Below are 21,502 nucleotides of genomic sequence, written 5' to 3' on the forward strand. Positions count from 1 at the left end.
GGCTCCCCAGCCCGCGCCCGCTCCGGGCCAGCAGCCCCGCCTGCAGGTGGCGGGGCCGCGGCTGCGGGCGAGGGCGGAGCGCGGGAGGGCGCGGCGGGAGGAGGGCGCCCAGGCCACACCCATCGGCGAGCGGATCGGGCCGAGCCGTCGGCCGCCGCGCTCGAGCCTCCGCCCGCACCGAGCCCCGGGACCCGCCGCACCGGGAGGGGCCGCTGGGCCGCAGCGCGAGGCAGCGAGGGGCGCCGGGCGCCGGGCACCGGGCACCGGGACCGGGCGGGGCCCGCGGCAGCGACCATGATCGCTTTGTTCAACAAGCTGCTGGACTGGTTCAAGGCCCTGTTCTGGAAGGAGGAGATGGAGCTCACGCTGGTCGGGCTGCAGTACTCGGGCAAGACCACCTTCGTCAACGTGATCGCGGTACGGGGGCGCGGGGCCGGGGTCTCCGCCCGCGCCGCGCCCCGGGGGCCGGGTGCGCCTGGCATGGCCGGGCACCGCCGGCCGCGGGCGCTCGGGGCCTAGCACGGCCCGTGGGGGCCCGGGAGGCGCGCCCTGGGCCGGGATGGCACGGCCGGGGGTCAGGGAGGGTGGACGCGGCGCCTGGGCCGGCGCCGGGGGCCGGCGGCACGGAGAGGGTCTCCAGGCACCGGGGACCAGGCCCCGCGTCCCCCGCGCACGGGGGCATGACGGGGCGAAAGTGGCGCGCCTTCCCGCCCGCGAGTGGGACGTCACGGGACTGGAGGCCCGGGCGGCTGGGGAGGGGGCCTGGGCGAGCCCAGACCCACCCAGGGGCTCCATCCTTCCGTGCGGGGCGAGGAAGCCTCGAGCCCCATCCAGGGAGGGGAGGTGTCCCCAGGGGGCAGAGGAGTCAGCTGAGGCCCTTGGCTCACACCCAGACGCCTCCTTTCGGAACCTCTCCCCGACCCGCTGTGCCGCGGGGCGTCCAGGGAAGATGGCACCATAAAGGGAGTTTGGAGTCTCCCGCCTGACTCAGAAGTTGCAGGAGGAGGTGCTCCCAAACAGATAATGAGACGCAAGGGCACTGCCCACCTAGGGACAAGGGAGAGAGTAGCTTCAAGGCCTTTGGGAAGTCAAGGCAGAGCCAGAGCCCGGGTGATTGTGATAGTCTTTCCGTGACAGGGGAGTGGTGGAGAAGGAGTTAAAATCTCTCTCTAAAAAAAAAAAAAAAAAGGAAGACGAGCTCCCTGGGTGTGTGAGCTGAGGCTGCAGTAATGGCTGCGGCCTGCATCTCCCAGCCAGGCGGGACTGGGCTTGTTGGGCCCAGAGAGGCTTGGGATAGGGAATAAGGTTGTCCAGGGACCTGGCTCTAGTCCCAACGATGGGGTTTCCAAGAACTGGCCAGATACTGACCAGAAATGCTGATGAGATAGGATGGCAACGGAGTGTGGCCACCTCGCCTAGGTACCGCCACCTGCCTGTGCCCAGCCTTGCAGGAGCTAGGCCTCCCTGACAGGTCTCAGCATCCCAGCAGGGAGGTCCCTGGGAGGAGCTGTTACTATACTGGGCCTGAGACAGCAGGGCAGATGGAAGCTGGAGGGGCTGGTACTTGGCGATCACATGACGGGGCACTGGCTTCCTTTCCTACACATGCACTGCGGGTGACCTCTGCTCTTTCCTCCACCAGCATCTCGTGGCTCCTTACCTAACAGGCCCTCTAGGCTGATGCTGAGGTTTGGAGCATGATGTTTTTCTGGACTAATGTGTCCCTGTGCCTCTATCTGCCTGGGCTCTGGCACTAGAGTCACAGATGCCCTGGTTAGACTTGGCATTCACTTGGCTCTTGGGCTGTCCAGAGCAGGAGCTCATTCCTCAGACGCATACCTGGCTCTGCAGGCCTTGATGGCTTGGCTACTAGGCATTTAGGTCTGGAGATATCCCCAGAGTAAGAGAATGAGGAGACACAAGTTGCTACGGCTCGGCCTAGGTGTCACCTCCTGTCCCCAGGGAAGCTCTCCTCATGGAGCATTATTGAAGCCATGCTCCTGGGCAGAGCTCCACAGGTACCCAGATGGGTTCGGTTTCTCGGTCTGGAGTCTCCTTCTATACTAGCATCACAGCCAGAGAGGAGGAGGCTATAACCCAGGCCTAGAACAGAACCCAAGAAACTCAACATTCTACCCTCAGGGTCATGCGTTTTTATGACGTTCAGGAAGCGGTCCCCTTTCCCAGCCTAAGAGTTCCCCTTTTTGATATTATATGTCTGGCTTCAGCTGGTCTATCCTAAGAGCAAGCCAAATTCCTCTTCTCTAAAGAGGCCTCCCAAGAAAAACCACCCCTTGTAGGCTACAGTAGGAATTCCAACACCCGGGTAACTCCAGGGTTCTCAGATCCGTCAGGGCCACCACGTCGACATTCTTGCCCAGCCTGCTGTGTATTGTCACAATAGAGTGTCGTCTCTCGGACGGTTGGAGAGAGTCAGGAGCCCGGGGCTCTCTTCCTGCGTCCACCTTGACTTCCAGCATCACCTGGTCTCCGTGACTTGTTCACCTGGCCTGTTTGTCTCCGTCTTCCCCCACTGGGTTTCCTACTCTCTCTATGAGGTATAGCTTTAAATAGGAATTGAGTTTAGTATGTCTAGCTGCTCAGCAGGTTAATGTGAATTGGAAAGAAATTATGCAGAGATTTGACAGTGCTTCTAAACTAAAACCAATCTTTTGAGTTCTGAAAGAGTTATGATGGTCACAAAGTGGGAGATATTTTTGCCCAACAGAAACAAGAGGGTCAATTTCAAATATTTAAAAGGGTAAGAGACTTCAAGTAAAAGGACTAGTCTTGGGGTACCCAAAGGGACTTAGAACAAAGGGTGGAAGTTATAGGAAGATAGTTTCTTGACTCCTTTTTTTTTTTTTTTTTTTTTGGTACTGGAAATTGAACTTAGGGATGCTCTACCACTGAGCTACATCCCCAGCCCTTTTTATTTTTATTTTAAGATAGGTTCTCACTAAGCTGCCCAGGCTGACCTCTAACTTGCCATCCTCCTGCCTCCGCTCTCCAAGTTGGTGGGATTACAGATGTGTGCCTCAGTGCCCGGCTTATTCTTGACTCATTATAAAGAATTGTCCAACAGTTGAAGCTGAACCACGAGGGAAAGGGCCATAGAGGGTTCAAGTTGGAGACAGAGGCTGAGCTAGATGACTTATGGTTACTTCTACCCTTATATGAGGAGCTTGGTGAGGCAGAGAGGCATTAGCAGGGAAATTAAGTCATAACCTGATTCCAGTTTAGCTCTGATTCATAGCTGAACAGGAACTCCTGGTGCTGGGGCCCTGGCTTCCTGAAGATTCTCCCAGCCTCCTCCTCTGCCAAGGCCACATTTCTGCCAGGCTGGATTCTCATCTATCTGGGGGCCTGTGGATTTTCTAGTTGCCAAAGAGCAATGATGGTTCCTGCACCATATCAAAACCATGTCCATCCTGGTGCTGTGACACGCCTGTAATCCTGAGGCAGAAGGACCACAAGGTCAAAGCCAACCTGGGCAACTAAGCAACTGTCTCAGAATAAAAAATAATGCAGTATAGCTTAGTAGTAGATTGATTGCATGCAGGAGGCCCAGGGTTAGATCCCCAGCTCTGAAAAGAAGAAAAAAATTGCAATCATTTTCTGAGCCTCATTTCTAATTCCTAGGAGACAAGAAACTTTCTTCCCCATTTTATAGTAGAAAACCCTGGGACCCAGAGTCACTGTGTTTTGTTTTGTTATTTTGTTTGTTTGTTTATTTATTTATTTATTGGTACTGGGGGTGGAACCCAGAGGCTTTCTACCTCCGGGCTATAGTCCCAGACCTATTTTATATTTTATTTGGAAACAGGGTCTCACTAAGTTGCTGAGAGCCTCACTAAGTAGCTGAGGCTGGCTTCGAACCTGTGCGATCCTCCTGTCTCTGCCTCCCAAGTGCAGGGATTACAGGCGTGCGCCACCATGCCCGGCCCTGTTATTTTGTTTTTTGTTTGTTGATTTGTTTTTTTGTACTGGGTACTTTATCACTGACTGAGCTGCATCCCAGCCCTATTTATTTACCTGTTTGCTTGACTTGGAGACAGGGTCTCACTTGCCTTGAACTTGCGATCCTTCTGCCTCAGTCACCCATGTAGCTAAGGATTACAGGCCCCTGCCCACCATGCCCAACTCTATGTTCTTAACCAGTGGGATGGGGATGGCGTGAGCTTCAGTCCCCTGCCACCCTGCTGGGGTTCCAGTAATTATATCACAAGTGGTTCACTCACTCCCCTGAGCCAGAGGGAAGCAGTCCTCCTTCAGGTACTCCCTCCTTTTTTATTTTTATATTTATTTATTTATCTCGTGTGTGTGTGTGTGTGTGTGTGTGTGTGTGTGTGTGTTACTGGGGATTGAATTTAGAGGCATTCTTCCTCCAAGCTGTACCCTCAGTCCTTTTATTTTTTGGTTTGAAACAGGGCTCACTAGGTTGCTGAGGCTGGTCTTGAACCTGTGATCTTCCTGTCTCAGCCTCCCAAGTCCTGGGATTACAGGCATGCCCCTCCAACTCCTGGCCCAGGCCCTCGCTCCTTCTTAATGATTCTTGACTTCTAAGGGCTCTTGGACCCTTTGCATATCTAAAAAAAATGTTAAGGACCTTTTTCCCAGAAATGCTTACAGCCAGTGCTTCCTATCAGCAAGCTCTGTATCTGTGTAGTCAACTGACTGAGGATCAAAAGTGTTTGGAAAAAGCCAGGTGCAATGGCTTGGCCCATAGTCAGCCACTCAGGAGGCCGAGGCAGGAAAATCACCTGAGCCCAGAAGTTCAACACCAGCCGAAAGAAGTTTTCAGGAAAAAAAATTATCTGTACGGAATATGTACATAATATTTTTCTTACCCTTATTTCTTAACAATATAGCAAAACTATTTATAAAGCACATTATTCTAAATACTTTAAGTAATTAAGAGAGATTATTTAAAGTATAGGGGAGGCTGTATGTAGGATATAGGCAAATACTATGGCATTTTACAGTTTTTTTGTTTCATTTTACTTTGTTGGGTTTGTGTGTGTGTGTGTGTGTGTGTGTGTGTGTGTGTGTGTGTGTGTGTGTGCTATTGGGATTGAACCTAGAGTCATTCTACTTCTGAGCTACACCCCCAGTCCTTCTTTCTTTGTCTTTTTTTTTTTTTCTTTTCTTTTCTTTTTTTTTTTTTTTCAGGTCTGGGGATGGAACCCAGGGGCATTTGACCTCCGAGCTACACCCCCTACCCTATTTTTTATTCTTTATTTTGAAAGAGGGTCTCACTAAGTTGCAGAGGGCCTCACTAAGTAGTAGCTGAGGTTGTCTACGAACCGTGATCCTCCGGTCTCAGCCTCCCAAATGCTGGGATTACAAGCGTGCACCACCATGCCTTCTTTATTTTCTTATATTGAAACAGAGTCGGTCTTAATAAGTTACTGATGGTTTTGCTAAGTTGTTAAGACTGGCCTCTAACCTGCAATCCTCTTGTCTCAGCCTCCCAAGTACTGGAATTACAGGCATGTGCCAATACATCTGGTACTATGCCATTTTATTTTTATTTAAAAAATTTTTTTGGTGGTACTGGGGTTCCTAGAAACCCTTCTACCTCTGGGATACACTCCCAGACCTATTTTATATTTTTATTTGGAAACAGGGTCTTTTAAGCCATTGAGGCTGGTTTCGAACCAGTGCGATCCTCCTGTCTTCTCCTCCCAAGTACGGGAATTACAAGCATGAGTCACCACACCCAGCATACTATGCCATTTTATAAAAGGGACTTAAGCATAGATTCCCAAATTTATTGTCTCGCCATCCTCTTTTAGGAAAAAAAATATATTCTGCACCCCTCCTGGGCATTTCCACCATCTTTTTATTTTTATTCAATACCTTCCCCCTTATCAACCAACTCCCTTGGACCAGCCCAGTACCCCCTGAGGGCGCTGTCTCCAACTTTGGGAATCTACAGACTTGATCATCCACAAAATTTGGTACTTGAGGGAGGTCCTGGCACCTACCCTGTGGATGCCAAGGGACAAGAAAACTGCACACACAGTTTGTGTGCAATTTCAGGGGATTCAGGGATCTCTGCAGCCCAGTTGAGGGTCCCAGGCTAGGAAACCCACTCTCCCTGGTCACTGGGCTTTGGTGGTGGGCACTTGGTTCTCATGTTATCCCAGAGTCTTGGCAAATGGATGCTTCCTGCAGGTTGAAAGGAATGAGGTTCAGACAGAACCTCAGGGGTCCTCACGCAGTCGAGAACAGATCATCTCCTACATCTTGGCTAGTGGTCAGGGCCCTGACTCTTTAGAGAAACTGAGGCAAGTTATTCTACCATCTGGCAGGACAAAAGGATGTGGTAAAGGAATAGGGCTGTCACCCTCGGGTTCAAGGCTAAGTGAGCCCCTTCCTTCAGAGCAGAAGTGTCCTGTGGGTACATATGGAGGTAACCCAGGAGGGCGTTGAGTCTGGCCTTATTTTAAGCCTATGGCTAGCTTAGAATAAACCAGAGATCTGCTGGACATGGAGGCTCACACCTGTAATCCCAATACTTGAAGAGGCTGAGCTAGGAGGATCACAGGTTCAAAGCCAGCCTCCCCAACTTAGGCTTTCAGCAACTTAGCGAGACGCTGTTTCCAAATAAAAAACAGCACAGGGCTGGGGATGTAGCTCGGAAGTAGAAGGGCGGGCCCTGGGTTCAATCCCTAGGCACTCCCCACACACATATATACACGAAAGAACAAGCCAGAGATCTTAGACACAAATTAGAAGGGAGAAGTGCAAATTATTAGAATGTGAAAATGGGTTATGGGAAATGGAATTACTGTCAGCTCCCAAGTAGCCAGCAAACGTTTGCAGATTCTGTTACTATAGACCTATCTCCTCTCCCTAAGAAGCTTTTGGTGTAGTGGGGAGATTCGTGCATACACAAATAACAGAGAGTGAGCAGAGGTAGCAATCCTAAGGAATGGAGCAGAGCACAAACAAACCCAAACCATGGATGATTCTGAAATTGCTTGGCATGCATTACATTTTTGGGGGATGGCCAATTTACTTCCCCTCAAAGAGGTTTTTTTTTTTGGTATTTGAATATTTATTACTAGTCTGAGAATATGTCCACTTCCTTGACATGTTCCTCAAGGGTTAGACCATGATCTGTTCCAGTTCTTCTCCTGGGAAGTAATTTATTCTTCTCCTCCACTAGAAACTAAATATAGTAAAGGGGCTTCTGTGAATAGAGAACTCTAAGTTAGATCTGAGGAAGAACTTTCTCCCAGCCTAGGTTGGGAGACTTTGAGATTGCTTATGGAAGATGGGCTTCTCCACAGGAGATCCCAGGTGTGACTGGACAGCTCGGTTAGTTAGGGCCCAGCCTGCCCGAAAGCAGGGGACATTCCAGAGATGGCCCTTGAGGTCCAAGAGGCCCCTTGGTCTGTGGCCCTCTGGAAGGGCACGTCTGAGGCCTGTTGACTTCTGCACCTTTCCCAATTCTGCCTCTTCTTTCCAGTCAGGACAGTTCAATGAGGACATGATCCCCACTGTGGGTTTCAACATGCGCAAAATCACCAAAGGGAACGTGACCATCAAGGTGAGGCTGGAACTCCAGACTCCAGGGGGAGGGCCATATAGGAGCAGATGCACTGGGGAAGGCATGCAGGCGGGGGGCGGGGAGGGGTCAGGCCGCGAGGGAGTGGGGCTGGGGCCCTGCTGCTGGTGAGTTGGGAAAGACACTGGAAGGTGTCCGAGGTATTCAGGGTGGGGGTAGGAAGAGGGGAGCAGAACTGGAGAAAAGGAGAAGGCAAGGGGGAGGTAGGAGGAACTGCTTGAGGACCAAGATGGTCTTCGTTGCCTGCCTGCTACTGAGACCATCTCTCCCTCTTCTCTCAGCTCTGGGACATTGGGGGACAGCCCCGTTTCCGCAGCATGTGGGAGCGCTACTGCCGAGGAGTGAGTGCCATTGTGTAAGTGGGGGCCCAGGCTCCAGCAGGACCCTTCAACCTCAGCCGGTGTCCCCGCCTACCACCTGCAAGGCCCGCAGAGGCACGGAATCACCTAGACACAGCCTCAGTTCTTGATCTGCTGTCTGGCATGGCCTGCCTTCTTTTGCATGCTGCTGGTTTATCATTGGACGAATGCCCTGGAGCCCACCGCCCAGTCTAAAACCCAGGGCCCCAGCAAACGAGGTGGGCTGTGCAGTGTGTCTCGTTGGCTTCCTGCCCCCTCCAGCCCAACTCACCACCGGTTGGAATTTGGGATAGTTTAAACAATTAGCTCCCTGGCTTTGTAGTATTTTTATTTGACATGCATATACCCACACAATACACTGTTTCATTTTCCTGATAGAATAAACAGTAGATGGTGTTATAACCTGATTTTTTTTTAAACCATCTTGCTACAAGAAAACCTCCTGGGGTTTCCTCTGCCTTTGCTACACTTGCCTTCCCCCGGGCTTTTCATGGAAGTGTAAGTGGGTCACTTTGGGCTGGACTTACAGCTAATCCTGCACCACCCAAGCCTTTGCCACAGAGTAGCAGCTTCCCCAGAGGAAAAGCTGAAGGTGGCCCTGGGAGTCCCCGCAGCTTTTTGCGTCAGTGGATTCAAAAGCATTCATGGAGCAAAAGCCTTGAGCCGGGCCAGGGTCGCCCATAGTCCAGAGGTGACCACACTGGAACCAGAGGTTTGCTGCTCTGAAGGCAGCTCCCTTCCTCCCTGCCCCGAGGCCCTGGTGTCCACATGCTTTCCCCACCTTGCCTTTCCCCAGGTACATGGTGGACGCCGCAGACCAGGAGAAAATTGAGGCCTCCAAGAATGAGCTTCACAACCTGCTGGACAAACCCCAGCTGCAGGGCATCCCGGTGAGCAAGGGAGTGACGTGGGAGGGGCTGGGGGGAGCTGGGCTGGGAAGAGAAAGTGGGCATCGCAGGAGTGCAGAGAAAACCAAAGGTAGAAGCCAGGCACGGCTCAGACCACCTGGGCACCGCTGATCCTCATCCTCCCCCGCTGCAGGTCTTAGTCCTGGGTAACAAGCGAGACCTCCCAGGAGCACTGGATGAGAAGGAGCTGATTGAGAAAATGTGAGTTTCCTGCTTCTTTGTGTGTGTGCTTCCACTTCCCCCAAATTCCCCAGCCACCAGAAATGGAGGCTGGGCTTGTGCTGTTCTCCCTATTTGCCACACGGTGGCAGCAGAACACCCCTTTCCAGGGGCCTCACCCTCCTCTCTGTAATTCCTCAAGCAAGAAAATGGCCCCGCCTTCCCGGGTGTAGTCCCGGCCTCAGCCGACTCTACTGTGGTCTCCCCACAGGAATCTGTCTGCTATCCAGGATCGAGAGATCTGCTGCTATTCCATCTCCTGCAAAGAAAAGGACAACATTGGTGCGTGGGTTCCGGGAGTTGCTGGCCCTCTGGGAGTGGCTGTGGGGCGGGGGAAGAGAGTCAGTTCTGGGCGCCTCAAAGGTTCCTATTCCATAGCTGGCCTTTAGCCCAAAGCTCCGTGGTCCTGGGGTGCACAGGTTGGCCGAGGCTACCTCTTGAGCACACCCCAGCTCTGCCTTAGGGTTGTGTAATCCCGGGGCCCTCACCCGCTCTTCCTCACCGCTGAGATTGTTACAGGGCTGGACCCGGTGAATCCAGGCCACTTCCAGCTCAACATGCTGGGGGGCTCTGTCTCTTTCGTGGTACCCAGAGTCGCCGCCAGCAGTTCGGAGCCTGGGCTTTTGGTGTCCTTTGACTTGCTCCGTGGCTGTGGTTTGGGGAACACTGGGCTCATGTTATGCCCCCAGCTGACTTCTCTCCAGCAGGTGTAGCACCACAAGGCCTTATAACCTCTCTTGTCCCCCACCCAGACATCACCCTACAGTGGCTTATTCAACACTCAAAGTCACGAAGAAGCTGAGACTGCGGCTCTTCTCCCTCAGACCAGGGACCACGGTGGTCTGAACCTGAAGCCGAGCTCCCCGCCCACCCCGTCGTCCCCCCAAGCCCATTCCTCCTCACTCAGCGTGGGGAGGGCTCTCTGGGGCTCCCAGAGTCCCATTCTGCTGAGGTTTGAACTCCTATTTTTATTGTAAAATAAATTGCCCCCCATCTGGACCCCTACCCTCCGCCCCCCACACCCAGCCCCCTCCATGGCCCTGGCCTCGCAGCCCCCGCTCCCCTCCCACCCCTTTACCTCCCTTTTCAACTCTCTCTGTTATTGTCCTGTGTGTACAGTATATATATGTATATATATTTTAATTTTTTAATTTAAGCAAAGACTAAAATCAACCATTTGATGCTGCAGGGGCCTCGCAGGATCTGGGAGGGGGCAGACTAGAGAGGAGAGATGCAGGGTCAGCCTGGGGCACTTTCAGACCAGAAGGGTAGAGGCTGGCAGCTGGGGGAGGACCAGCCCAGGCACTGGTGGCCACCCCATGTCCTCTGTGTTTCTGCCTCCCAGTCTAGCTTGTCCCCACAGGGCTGGAATGCCACAGGCTGGTGGCGCCTCCTCCCTGTCCATAATCTCAGTAGGGCCCACCAGGTGCAACCAGGTGCCAGAGACCACCAAGCCCGAGGGGCAGGAGACCAGTGTCTGCGCTGCCCCAGCACCCCGTCCGCCTGCTCCTGGCCCCCGCTCCTGCCCCTACCCAGGGCCCCCACCTCCACGGCCCGCCTCATTTTCTGTTCTCATTATGCAGAGTTGCACAAGGAGAGAACTCAGCATGGGGGGTTGGTTCTTTGGGTTTTGATTGTTGTTTATTTGTTTAATTTAATGATTTGTAAAGTAATGTTCCTCTTCCTTTTTTACACTTTTCAGCTCATATTTAACCTCTGTTTGGAATATGATTCTTGTAACTGTACATTTTTTTTTGCCTCCTAATAATAACAATGACAATAATAAATTACCAATTTTGTGTTGGGGGGTGTGTGAGGTGCCACATTTTTTCCGCAGATGGCATGGCCAGGCCGGCAGACCCACGGGGGTACCAGCACACCCCCACGCTGAGCAGAGTCAGCCATGGGAGCCACGCCCATGGGCAGGCGTGCCCCACGCTGGAAACAACGGCCCCTCACAGGACAGCCTCCCACACGTGTGCCTGTGCTCCCGCCTTGCTCCTTCTCGGTCTCTTTTCAGGCTTTCACGTGGTTCCAGCCTTGCTCTGCTGCTTGCCAAGTGAAGCCGAGGAGCTCTGCTGCAGAACCTGCCCGGGGTGTGGGTCATGGTGGCAGGAGGAGAGGGCTGGATGCTGGTCTGTGCTTGGACTGAGCTGCTGTTTCTGTTCGGCCAGCTCAGCCCTTGGCCCCTCTCTTTTCAAGGCCCATGACCTCACCTATGGCCAGGGTTGAGCCAGAACTCCGTCCCTCTGTCACCCCAGTCCCCACCAGAACCAGTTCATTGTCTTCGGGGAGTTGTCCTGGGTCTGCAGAGCCTGGTGGCTTTCCTCCTTTTTGGCCGCAGTGTTGCTATTGGTGCTGCTGGCTTCCTGCTGATTAGAGTACCCCCCCATGTCAGCCAAACTCCCCCACGATGCCCACGGCAGCTGCCCAGAGCCTCCTGCTCAAATCCGAGGCCATCTTGACCTAGTTTTCAGTAAGCCCCACCTCCCCGCTCCTCACTCTGCCTCCCCTTCACCCTGGAAAATGGAGCAGGCCCCTGCAGAGCCCCTCAGCCCTTCTCACCCCACCACTGCAGGGAGAAGGAGCCACGGTGCCCTTCGTTCTGCCAGTGGGCTCCTGGGGCTCTGGGCCCCTGGCTTCCCCAGCCCTGAGTCACCTGGCCCCTGTACTTTATCAGTGACCCGGCTTCCTCCAGGAAGCACTGTCTACTGTGAGAAAAATGCCCAGCCTGGAGGGTCAGTTCGTCATTGCCAGAAGAGTTTGAGGAGAGATTATAGATGAATCTGGCAACTGCAGCTGGATGGTACTCAGGTGGCTTCCAGCTCCTAAGGAGCATGGGACGTGCCCACCTCCTTAAGGAGGCTGAAGCCGGGCCCGGGCTCTGCCCCGTCCTCTCTTGGCTGCAGAGGTAGTTGGGTTTGCTCCTGGCCCAGAGCCTGGGGAAGGACCAACACTTTCATTCATCTGGGATCTCAGGACTGAGCCTTCCCAGGTCCTGCCATCCTCTGATTAGAGATGAAATTTAAGACAAGAGAAAATGAGTTAGTTACCAGTGAGCAAGGAAATATTGCCGTAGCATAGTGCTTGCATGCAGCAGGGGCCTAATAACTTTAACAACTTGTTCCAGTTGAACAGGAAACAGACCATGCATGTGTATGGTATATATGAACCGTCATGTTTTGGGGCCTGTTTTTCCTGCCACATAGTATTAGTGATTTCAATCCTCAGAAGGAAAGAAGGCAAGAGAAGGTGCCAGGCACTGTGCCAGGTGGTATCTTGTCTCATTAATGACCACAGTCCTCTGAAGGAGCAGGGAGTGTTTCTGCTTCCCAAATGAGGGAGCTGAGACCGAGGTTAGGTAGCTGCATTCAGGTCCCCAAATCAAGGATGGAGCTGAGATCCAATGAGTCGTTTCCCCAGGCAGAGGGGAGGCCTGAAGGATGCTACCCAACACCAGGCATTGAGGCCAAGGGCTGGCCTCCTGCAGCCTGCCCTCAGGGGGTGAGTCAGCTCCTCCCGCTCACCACTACCCCTGCCACCCCCAACAAGCCCAGGACCCCTAAGCAACAAACCCCACATTGTTCTGGAGCTGGCCCAGGCTGGAGGGCCAGTGGCTCTTTCCCAAGGCTGGCTGGCCTGCTGACTAATTCTGGAAGCCATTCACGTTGACGGGCCTGGGAGGCCGCAGCAGTGATGGGGAGTTAGAGCCACCACCTCTCCCCTTGAGCTGTGGGCCAGCCAATCAGCAGGAGGGAGGGAAGAAGGTGCCCTTTGTGAGAGCGCTCCCTAAACAGGATGTCGAGGTGTCCCCCTAGACCCGGGTCTTCCCTCCTGAACCCATGCCCTATTTGGGACTTCACCTCGGTTTGCCTGGCCCCTTCCTGCCTCCCTCTGGAAGCTATTCATGCATGTAGGGCTTGAGGGGAGCAGAAAAAAGCTGTGGAGAGAATGGGAGGAAGCCTCCCAGCAGCTTCAGAGCAGCAGGTCGGCCTCTACCCTGCTCCAGCCTCTCTCCCCCCAACATCCCGTCTAAAGTTTCTTCAAACAAAGCTGGGGGCTTCAGTAACTGTGGCAACAGGTCTGCTGGAAAATGGGTGGGTGTCATTCCCTGCACAAAGGGTATGCGCATGGCAGCACCATCACCTAGCAACAGCCTCCCTCTCTCTTGGCGTCACTGGCCCTGGGGGTGGGTGCCAGGGAGAGGGAACAAGGCTGTTAAGATCTCCTGTGGGGGGAGGTCCGGGCACTGGGCAGGCAGAGGCCAAGGGGTGTGGGTGGCTGGACAGAGGAGTCTGGAGCCCCAACCACTCAGAGTCTTCTGCCCCTTACCATGCTGGGCCCCTGGGACCCCTACTGAGACCCTGTGCAGATGGGTGTTCTAGGTGGCCCTGAGCCTACTGGGGCTGAGAGCATGGTCTCCCTTCTGGTTGACACTGTGCCAGCCCCTTGGGGAGCGATGGGGCGAGGAGCCCTTTGGGAGGGCCAGAGATGGGGCTGGGGGAAGCTGACTTGGAGAAAGGGAACCAGCAGGAGGAGCTGCAGGGTCTGTTGGGGACAGAGGATGGAGCCCTGCGGGGAAGGGGTGGGGGTGGGGTGGGGGCAGGCAGGGGACAGGCAGCTGGGCAGTCTACAGGCAAAACAGTCCCTTCTAAGAAACGGAACAAGAGCCACTCTCAGAGCGAGAGGGAGGCTGGAAAGTCTGCAGCGCATGCAGGGAAGGCCGCTGGATTCCCTCGAATGGGGGCTTTGTGGAGAGAGGGCACACGGGAGGTGGGGGCTCCAGAGGAGATAAGCTGGCAGCCTTTGGACTTCCCAGGGACTGCTGGGTTTAGGCCAGGATGAGCACTTAGCCCCCAGCTCCCATGCGCTCCATCCTCTGTCCCTCAAAAGCCATAGGCCCTCAGGTCCCCCGGAGCACAGACTAGGGCCGAAGGTAATGAGGAGGAATGCCCGAGGGAGGGCACTGCCCAGTCTAGGTGCATCCAGGCACTGCCAGGGGATGGCACAAGAAATTGAAGTGGGCACGGGGATAGTTCTACCTACTTTATTGTTTTTCAAGAAGGACCTTCTATAGGAAAACACCTAGGAAAAGGGTCCGGACAGGGCATCCTAGGTACCTCAGAGGAAGAAGGGAGGAGAGAGAAATACTCCAGAAGAATGGAGGAGGTGTACAGGGCTGGGACAGACCCAATCCAGGAAAGAGGGTACTGAGCCTGGTTGGCCCCCAAAGAACATCCCATTCCATGATTGGGTCCTGGGGGGGAGTAGGGAACTGATGCTTAGGTAGGGTTTAACTAACATAGAGTCGGGTTCCAAAAAAGAAACAGGAAAGGGGAATGGAGCCACAGCCAGGTTCCAGCTCCCAGGAGGAAACTGAGATTTGGGGCAGCTCTAAGGATCTAGAAGCATTACCACCCACCCATGGAAAGGTCAGCTAGAGGGCCCTCAGAGTAGCAGGAAGGGCCCAGCTGGAAGAGAGGTCTTTAACAACCCCAACCCTCAACATGAGGACCCAGGTCCATCTCTAGACAGCAAGACAGACAGCAAAGAAAGGGCTATGGGGGAAAGAGATGGCAGGGCCATCTGGGGCCAGGGTGGCAGCCCCTCCCTGCTTGCTCTGTCCTGCCCCGTGCCCCCCCATCCTGGCTAGGGCCAGGTCTCAGCAAGGCGTGCCCAGGGGCAGGAGTGGGGGAGACTCCCTAGGCTTGTGGAAATAGATGGAGGAGGCCACCTCGGTCTTGAGCTTGCTGTCCGGGCCACCAGCCGCCGAGGCCTCGGAGCCCCCGCCACACTCCTCGCAGCAGCAGCAGCAGCAGCAGTCCAGGAAGGCCTGGCCCAGCGGCCTGCAGATGCACAGGAGGAGCACCGGGGTGATGGCGCCCTTGAAGAAGGTGGAGAACTGGTTGATGAGGCCCAGGAGGTCCAGGGTCTGGCGCGTCAGCTCGGTGGAGAGGTAGGCCACCACGATGTTGCAGACGTTCTCGGGGAGGGTGCAGAGGGCGTAGACCACGGTCAGCCCCACCACGGTGTGGTTGAGCTGGCTCTCGCACTGCTCGTGCTTGCCCGCCCGGCACTCTGGCTTCCTGCCCGGCGGGCCCCGCACCCGCCAGGTCACCAGCTGACAGGTGACCGTGAAGAGGATGGGCAGGCAGAAGTAGCAGCCGAAGTACCACCACATGCGGGCATTCTGGTAGGTGATCACCAGCGAGTACAGGGACTCGGGCAGGCTGGCCGAGGGTTTCATGACACACGAGTCCACGGTGCCTGTGGAAGTGGTTGTCTCCTGTGCCAGCTGCCACAGCAGGAGCTCAGGCACCGCCAGAGTCATGGAGCCTACCCAGATGACAGCCAGCTTGGCCAGGATCGACTGGCACCGCTCAATGGGCCTCACCTTGGGCAGGGTGCTGGTGGCCACGTGGAAGCGGTCAATGCCCAGGGCACAGAGGCTAAAGGTGGTGACACCCAGAGAGGAGACCTGTGGGCAGGGAGTGGAGTCAGATCATGAACTGCTTCATATATGACACAGGAAAAACGGTTAGGCGAAAAGTTACCATTCGATGAGCATTTTCTACTGGTCAGGCACTTCCCATACAGCAGCAAACCCTCAAACAGCCATTTTACAGAAGGAGAAGCCAAAGCCCAGGCCAGAAAAGTGACTAGCCCAGGATCATACGACTGATACGTGCCAGTGTTGCAGGTCACACCTACACCTGCCTCTTTAGCCTCTAGTGTTAGGAGTTGCTAAAGCTAGCCTTAAATCTGTGATCCTCCTGTCTCAGGCTTCCACGTACTGGGATTACAAGCATATGTGCCACTGTGCCCAGTTTTTTTTTTCCTTCCTTTCTTTCTTCCTTCCTTCCTTCCTCCCTCCCTCCCTCCCTCCCTCTCTCCCTCTTTCTTTCTTTCTTTCTTTCTTTCTTTCTTTCTTTTTCTTTCTTTCTTTCTTTCTTCTTTCTTTTGTACTGGGGATGCTTGGCCTGATTCTCACAGATCCCAATGCTCTGTAAGAGACTTGAGAACCATCTCTAAGGGAGACTCAGAAAAAAGAAGCCCAAGTTCTGGGTCTTTGCAGCGCTTTCATTTCCTGAGTCCCCCCTATAACCACCCAGCAGATGATGGTCTTAGGAAATATGATCTATACATTCACACATATACACATTCATATAATCTCTCTCTCTCTCTCTCTCTCTCTCTCTCTCTCTCTCTCTCTCTCTCTCACACACACACACACACACACACACACACACACACACACACACATCCCTTCTTGCCCTGTTCTACCCCTTGGAGTAGCCTGGGCCCAGCATCCCCGCATGCTATTCATCAAATACTCAGACACACAGGAAAATCCCCTGTGAGCCAAGAGGAAGAAGCCAGAGCAGCAGGAGAGGAAGTGTCAAAGAGCATAAAAGGAGGAGAGAACCCTCGGAGCTATCAAGCCATGTTTGACCACACTCGGGGACTGTGCTCTGCTCCCCCTCCTGTCCAAATTCTTCCCTCTTCTGGAGGGGAACACAATTCCTGGCTTATTCACAGTGCCACCAAGTGTCCTTGGAGAGAGCCCCAACCCCCTCTCTTGGCAGGGGAGCTCAGGCCTGTGGAGGAGCAGCCTTCAGCTGTGGGCAAAAACACCATTCTCTTTCCTTCCTTCCCTACATCTTGAAAAATATCCCAAGTTTTATTCTAAGCTGCCTTCCCCTCTCCCTCCCAGGGGGCTATCCTGATGTCCTCTTGGCAGGAGAGTCCTGGGGCAGTGTGCTCTGACCCCCCACTCCCACCTCATCTCCCAGCCTAGGGGAAGAGCCCTCTGTCAGTTCACAGATCATCTCTGTCCTCCAGGAAAAATGAAGGGGGGAGACTGGGAGGACTGGGCCAGAGCTTACGTATTAGACATTTTTTGACCCACAGGTAGGGCCAGACATTCATTGATTTACCAGCCACGTGCAAGAGTTAAGGCTGTCTATTCTACTCCCTTCTTCCCCTGAAACCATCTCCCCCCCCCAAAAAAAGTCACCGGGTATGGAATTATTTTAATTCTAAGCACTTGATAAACATTACTCACTTACTTTTATTGTTGCTGTTTTGTGGTGCCGGGGATTAGAATTATCAAGTACTGGAGTTGTCAAGTTACCACCATGCCCAACTACTCATTTATACTTTTAAGAATTCGGGCATGGGGCATGGTCACCCATGCTTGTAACTCTGGTATTTGGGAGGCTGAGACAGGACTGGATTGCAGGTTCATGGCCAGCCTCAGCTACTTAGTGAGGCCCTCTGCACTTAGTGAGACTCTGTTTCAAAAATAAAGAATAAAAAAGTAGTCTGGGGGTGTAACTCAGAGGTAGAATGTCCCTGGGTTTAATCCCCAGTACCTCAAAAAAATTGGGGCTTGCCAGGCATGGTGACACACATGTCTGTAATTCTAGTACTTGGGAGGCTGAGACAGGAGGATTCCAGGTTCAAGGACAGCCTCAGCAAGATGTGAGATTCTCATCAATCTAGTGAAACCCTGCTTCAAAATAAAATGAAATAGGTCTGGGGTGTATTTAAGAGGTGGAATGTTCCTGGGTACAATCCCCAGCAGCAGAAGGGAGGGAGAAAGTTGCTGTTGTTGTTGTTGTTGTTGTTGTTGTTGTTGTTGTTGTTGTTAGCTCAGTTTGCAGATGACAAAACTGAGTTTTAATAATAAGTAACTTATTAAGATGACTTGGCTAGCAATTGGCAAAGCCCAGTTTCTTCTTTTTTCTCTCTCTCTCTCTCTCTCTCTCTCTCTCTCTTTCTTTCTTTTCAGTACTGGGGATTAAACTCAAGGGCATTCTACCTTTGAGCTACATCTCCAGCTTAATTTTTTATTCTTTATTTTGAGACAGGGCCTCACTAAGTTGTGGAGGGCCTCACTAGGTAGCTGAGACTGGCTGTGAACCTGCAATCCTCCTATTTTAGCCTCCCATGTACTAGGATTCCAAGTGTGTACTAGCACGCCCAACTGCAAAGTCCAGTTTCTAACTGAGACTGTCCAGTTCCAAAGTTCTGTGTCTAACCACTCACAGCTCACCTAGGCTGTAAGCACAAGACAAAGACGAAGTCTATCCTGTGTTTGGGTCTCCTTTCAGGTTGAAGTACCTTTGGCCACCCTTTGGTGGTCTCCCTGGTGACCTTTGGTGGTCTCCCTGGGTTGGGAAAGACAGAAAAGGACAGTTCTAACTGATGAGCCTCTTCAATCAAGAAATCATAACTAACACACAGCCAATTGGGAAGGACCTGCATCAAATGCCTGATCTAGCCAGGCCTAGTGGCACACACCTCAAATCCCAGCTACTCCCAGCTGAGGCAGGAGGAGCACAAATTCGAGACCAGCCTGGACAACTTTCTTAAAATTTAAAAGGATGAGCTGGGCATGGTGGCACACACTTGTAATCCCAGGGCTTGGGAGGCTGAGACAGGGGGATCGCACAGGTTCAAAGCCAGCCTCAGCTACTTAGTGAGGCTCTCAGCAACTTAGTGAGACCGTTTCCAAATAAAGTATAAAATAGGACTGGGAGTATAGCCTAGAGGTAGAAAAGTCTCTGGGTTCCACCCTCAGTACCACACACACACACAAAAAAATTAAAAGGCTGAGGGTGTGGCTCAGTGGTAGCACATTTCATTAACACACACAATCTCCAACATGAAAAAAAGCAAGATCTTGATTCCTTTTCAAACCAGGCAGGCAGGTTACCTGGGTCACAGAGCACCTTCCACAGAGGAACAGCAGCCTTCACATGGAAGTCACTGTCGCTACAGGCTTCATTATTACCCCCAGTGTAGCCAAGATTTAAACGGGAGGCTGAGACAGGAGGATTACAGGTTCAAGGATAGCCTCAGCAACTTAGTGAGGCTCTCAGCAAACTAGTGAGACCTTGTTTCAAAACAAAAAATAAGAAAGTCTGGGATGGGGTGTGTAGCTCTGAGGTAGAATGCCCTTGGGTTCAATCTTCAGTACCAATAAATAAATAAAAGGCCACTTACAGGATTGGATGTAGGTCAGTGGCAGAGTACCTAGCATGCACCAGGTCACAGATCCAATCCCCAGGACAAGAAAGATAGATAGATAGATAGATGGATAGATAGATAGATAGATAGATAGATAGATAGATAGATAGATAGGAAGGAAGGTTAGTTGGGCCACTTGCTTATTTTGCACTCGCATATGGAAACAATGACCCTCATATGTCCTGCAAAATGCACATATGTGGGTATATTGTTTCAGTGATTTGATTAGATTGTTCCCTATGTGATTCTTTATGTGATATACATAGCTTTCAATACCCATATGTTTATCTTAACATGGAAGTTTCCATGTTAAAAAACATAGTGATATACTTTAGAATTGTAGAACAGGCAGGCTAAAAGGGGCATCTGGTCTACCTGCCTTCTCTCCCACCCCCTTGTGAGATAAGGAAACAGGAGAGATGTGACCTGCCCAGTGTTACCCAGTATGTCAGTGATAGAGCTGAGACCAAGCCTCCACTAGCTCTAGTGCCCAGAAGTGGGTCCTCCTTTTATTGTAGTGTGTGTGTGTGTGTGTGTGTGTGTGTGTGTGTGTGTGTGTGATGTTGGAGATTGAACCTGGGGAGCTGCACTCCCAGATCTTTTTATAAATTTTTTTAAACAGGATCTTGCTAGGTTGATGAGACTCTCATTACCTGCTGAGGCTGTCCTTGAACTTGCGACCCTCTTATCTCAGCCTCCCAAATACTGGGATTATAGATGTATACCACCACACCCAGCTGGGTCTTCCCTTTAAGAAAGGATTTAGGAGATGACTAATGGAGTTGACAGTGATGACAGTAATCACAGTCAGGACAGGAAGAACGGTCTGTCCTCCTGGTGTTTGCACCCACGAGAGTGGATGCCGAGTTGGTCAGGGGGTGTCTGTAGGACATCAGGATCTCCCTTCAGATGCTGTTGAGGAGGCAGGACACTGAGGAGTTAAGACAGGAGCCGTGGGTGCAGGCAGCAGCGGCCGGAGACACAGTGAAGCATGGAGCGGTTGTTGGGTGGAAAGCAGGGGAAAGGAGGGCAGAGGAAGGGCAGCTCAGGATCCAGAGGCAGGGACAGCCCTGCCTTGAGGCCACTGCTGCATCAGGAGGCCAGGCTGGGCTGGCTGTACACACCGTACACCCCTGGCCTGGCCTGCTTTCCTGAGAGCTACCAGAAACCGAGACCCAGCTTGTCTCCTTTTCCGACGCAGGGGAAAAGAGAGCCAGGTCAGAGGTCCAGGGCTCTGGGATTTTGTGCACCCACAAACCCACTTTCCAGGGCCCGCTGGAGAACTTGAGCCTTGTCAATGACCTCAGCCCCACAACTGGGCTCTGGAAGGGCACACACTCACCTCCATGAAGGGCACGGCCCGGCAAGAAATGTCCCCCAGCAGCCTCTGCTTGGTGATCTCGTTGAAGATGACAACGGGGAGGCAAAAGAAGAGGACCAGGAAATCCCAGAGGGCCAGGCTGGCGAGGATGGAGTTCCAGGCACTCTTCAGGTAGTAGCTGTGCCACACGATGCACATGACTGACAGGTTGCCCACAATACCCACCGCAAACACCACCAGGGCCAGGAGCATGATGGCATAGGCACTGTAGGAACTCTCGGTCACCGGGTACAGGGGGTTCTGGATCTGCAGCCTCTGGCCCGGTGTCCCCGTCAGATTGCCCTTCTGCTCCTTCCCGCTACCTGGAGTGCCCCCATCCTTGCCTGGGTCAGGGCTGGTGGCCACCAAGGGTTTGGTGGGCTGCAGGCCAGCCGGGTGGATGGGCCGGGGGTACTCAGCCCACTCTTCAGATACGTAGCGCTGCACCTCTCTGCCCTCCTCATCCTCGGTGCCTCTTCTGGGTCGGCTTTGCTGTTCCTGGGCCCCAGCTTTGTGACTTCCTGGGGGCGAGTTGGCACCTCCAGAGACCCTACTCAGCCCTGCAGCCAACACCACCGAAAGAGAGATGGCCAGGGAACACAACCACCGCATGGCCGGACAAGCAAGACGCAGCTGCCCCGGGAGAGCAGGTAAGGGCAGGGGACCCAAGTGCAGGGCAGAATCAAGAGAAGCAGCTGGCCGCTGGGTCCGCCTCCAGTCAGCAACTGGCGTGGCCGGCCCTCCCTCCCACCCTGATGGCTACTGGCTGGCCAGGGCCCTCTGCTGGACACAGAGCGGTCTTTGCTGCCCTCAACATCTCATCCTCCAGGACACTCACTCTCAAGGCCCGCAGGACCACAGCAGGTCAGACTATGTTGCCCTCAGAGGACACCTGCCCCAGGCCACCGAGACTGGGGAGGAAATGTGGCTTGCCACATAAGGCAGGAAAAGAAGGAGCCTATTCTCTTTCTTTCTTTCTTTCTTTCTTTCTTTCTTTCTTTTTTGTTTTGTGGTACTGGGGTTCTTGGAAGCCCTTCTACCT

General features: G+C 53.3%; 2 protein-coding genes across 2 annotated transcripts; one reads left to right on the plus strand and one right to left on the minus strand.

The window, feature by feature from the left end:
* Positions 1–294: 294 nt before the first annotated feature.
* Positions 295–9,867, plus strand: ARL8A (ARF like GTPase 8A; the record flags this gene model as incomplete). Its single annotated transcript, XM_080698341.1, has 7 exons — positions 295–417; positions 7,481–7,561; positions 7,861–7,934; positions 8,735–8,828; positions 8,980–9,047; positions 9,277–9,347; positions 9,818–9,867. The coding sequence occupies 7 exons, from the start codon at positions 295–297 to the stop codon at positions 9,865–9,867; spliced, it is 561 nt and encodes a 186-aa protein (XP_080554467.1).
* A 4,860-nt stretch (positions 9,868–14,727) lies between these two features.
* Positions 14,728–21,174, minus strand: GPR37L1 (G protein-coupled receptor 37 like 1; the record flags this gene model as incomplete). Its single annotated transcript, XM_080698521.1, has 2 exons — positions 20,443–21,174; positions 14,728–15,543 (listed from the first exon to the last, which is right to left on the minus strand). Exons 1-2 carry the CDS (start codon positions 21,070–21,072, stop codon positions 14,728–14,730), a joined length of 1,446 nt encoding a protein of 481 aa, XP_080554647.1. The 5' UTR covers positions 21,073–21,174.
* Between the last annotated feature and the right edge of the window lie 328 nt (positions 21,175–21,502).

Source organism: Muscardinus avellanarius, assembly GCF_963383645.1.
Source record: "Muscardinus avellanarius genome assembly, chromosome: 7".
Classification (NCBI taxonomy): Eukaryota; Metazoa; Chordata; class Mammalia; order Rodentia; family Gliridae; genus Muscardinus; species Muscardinus avellanarius.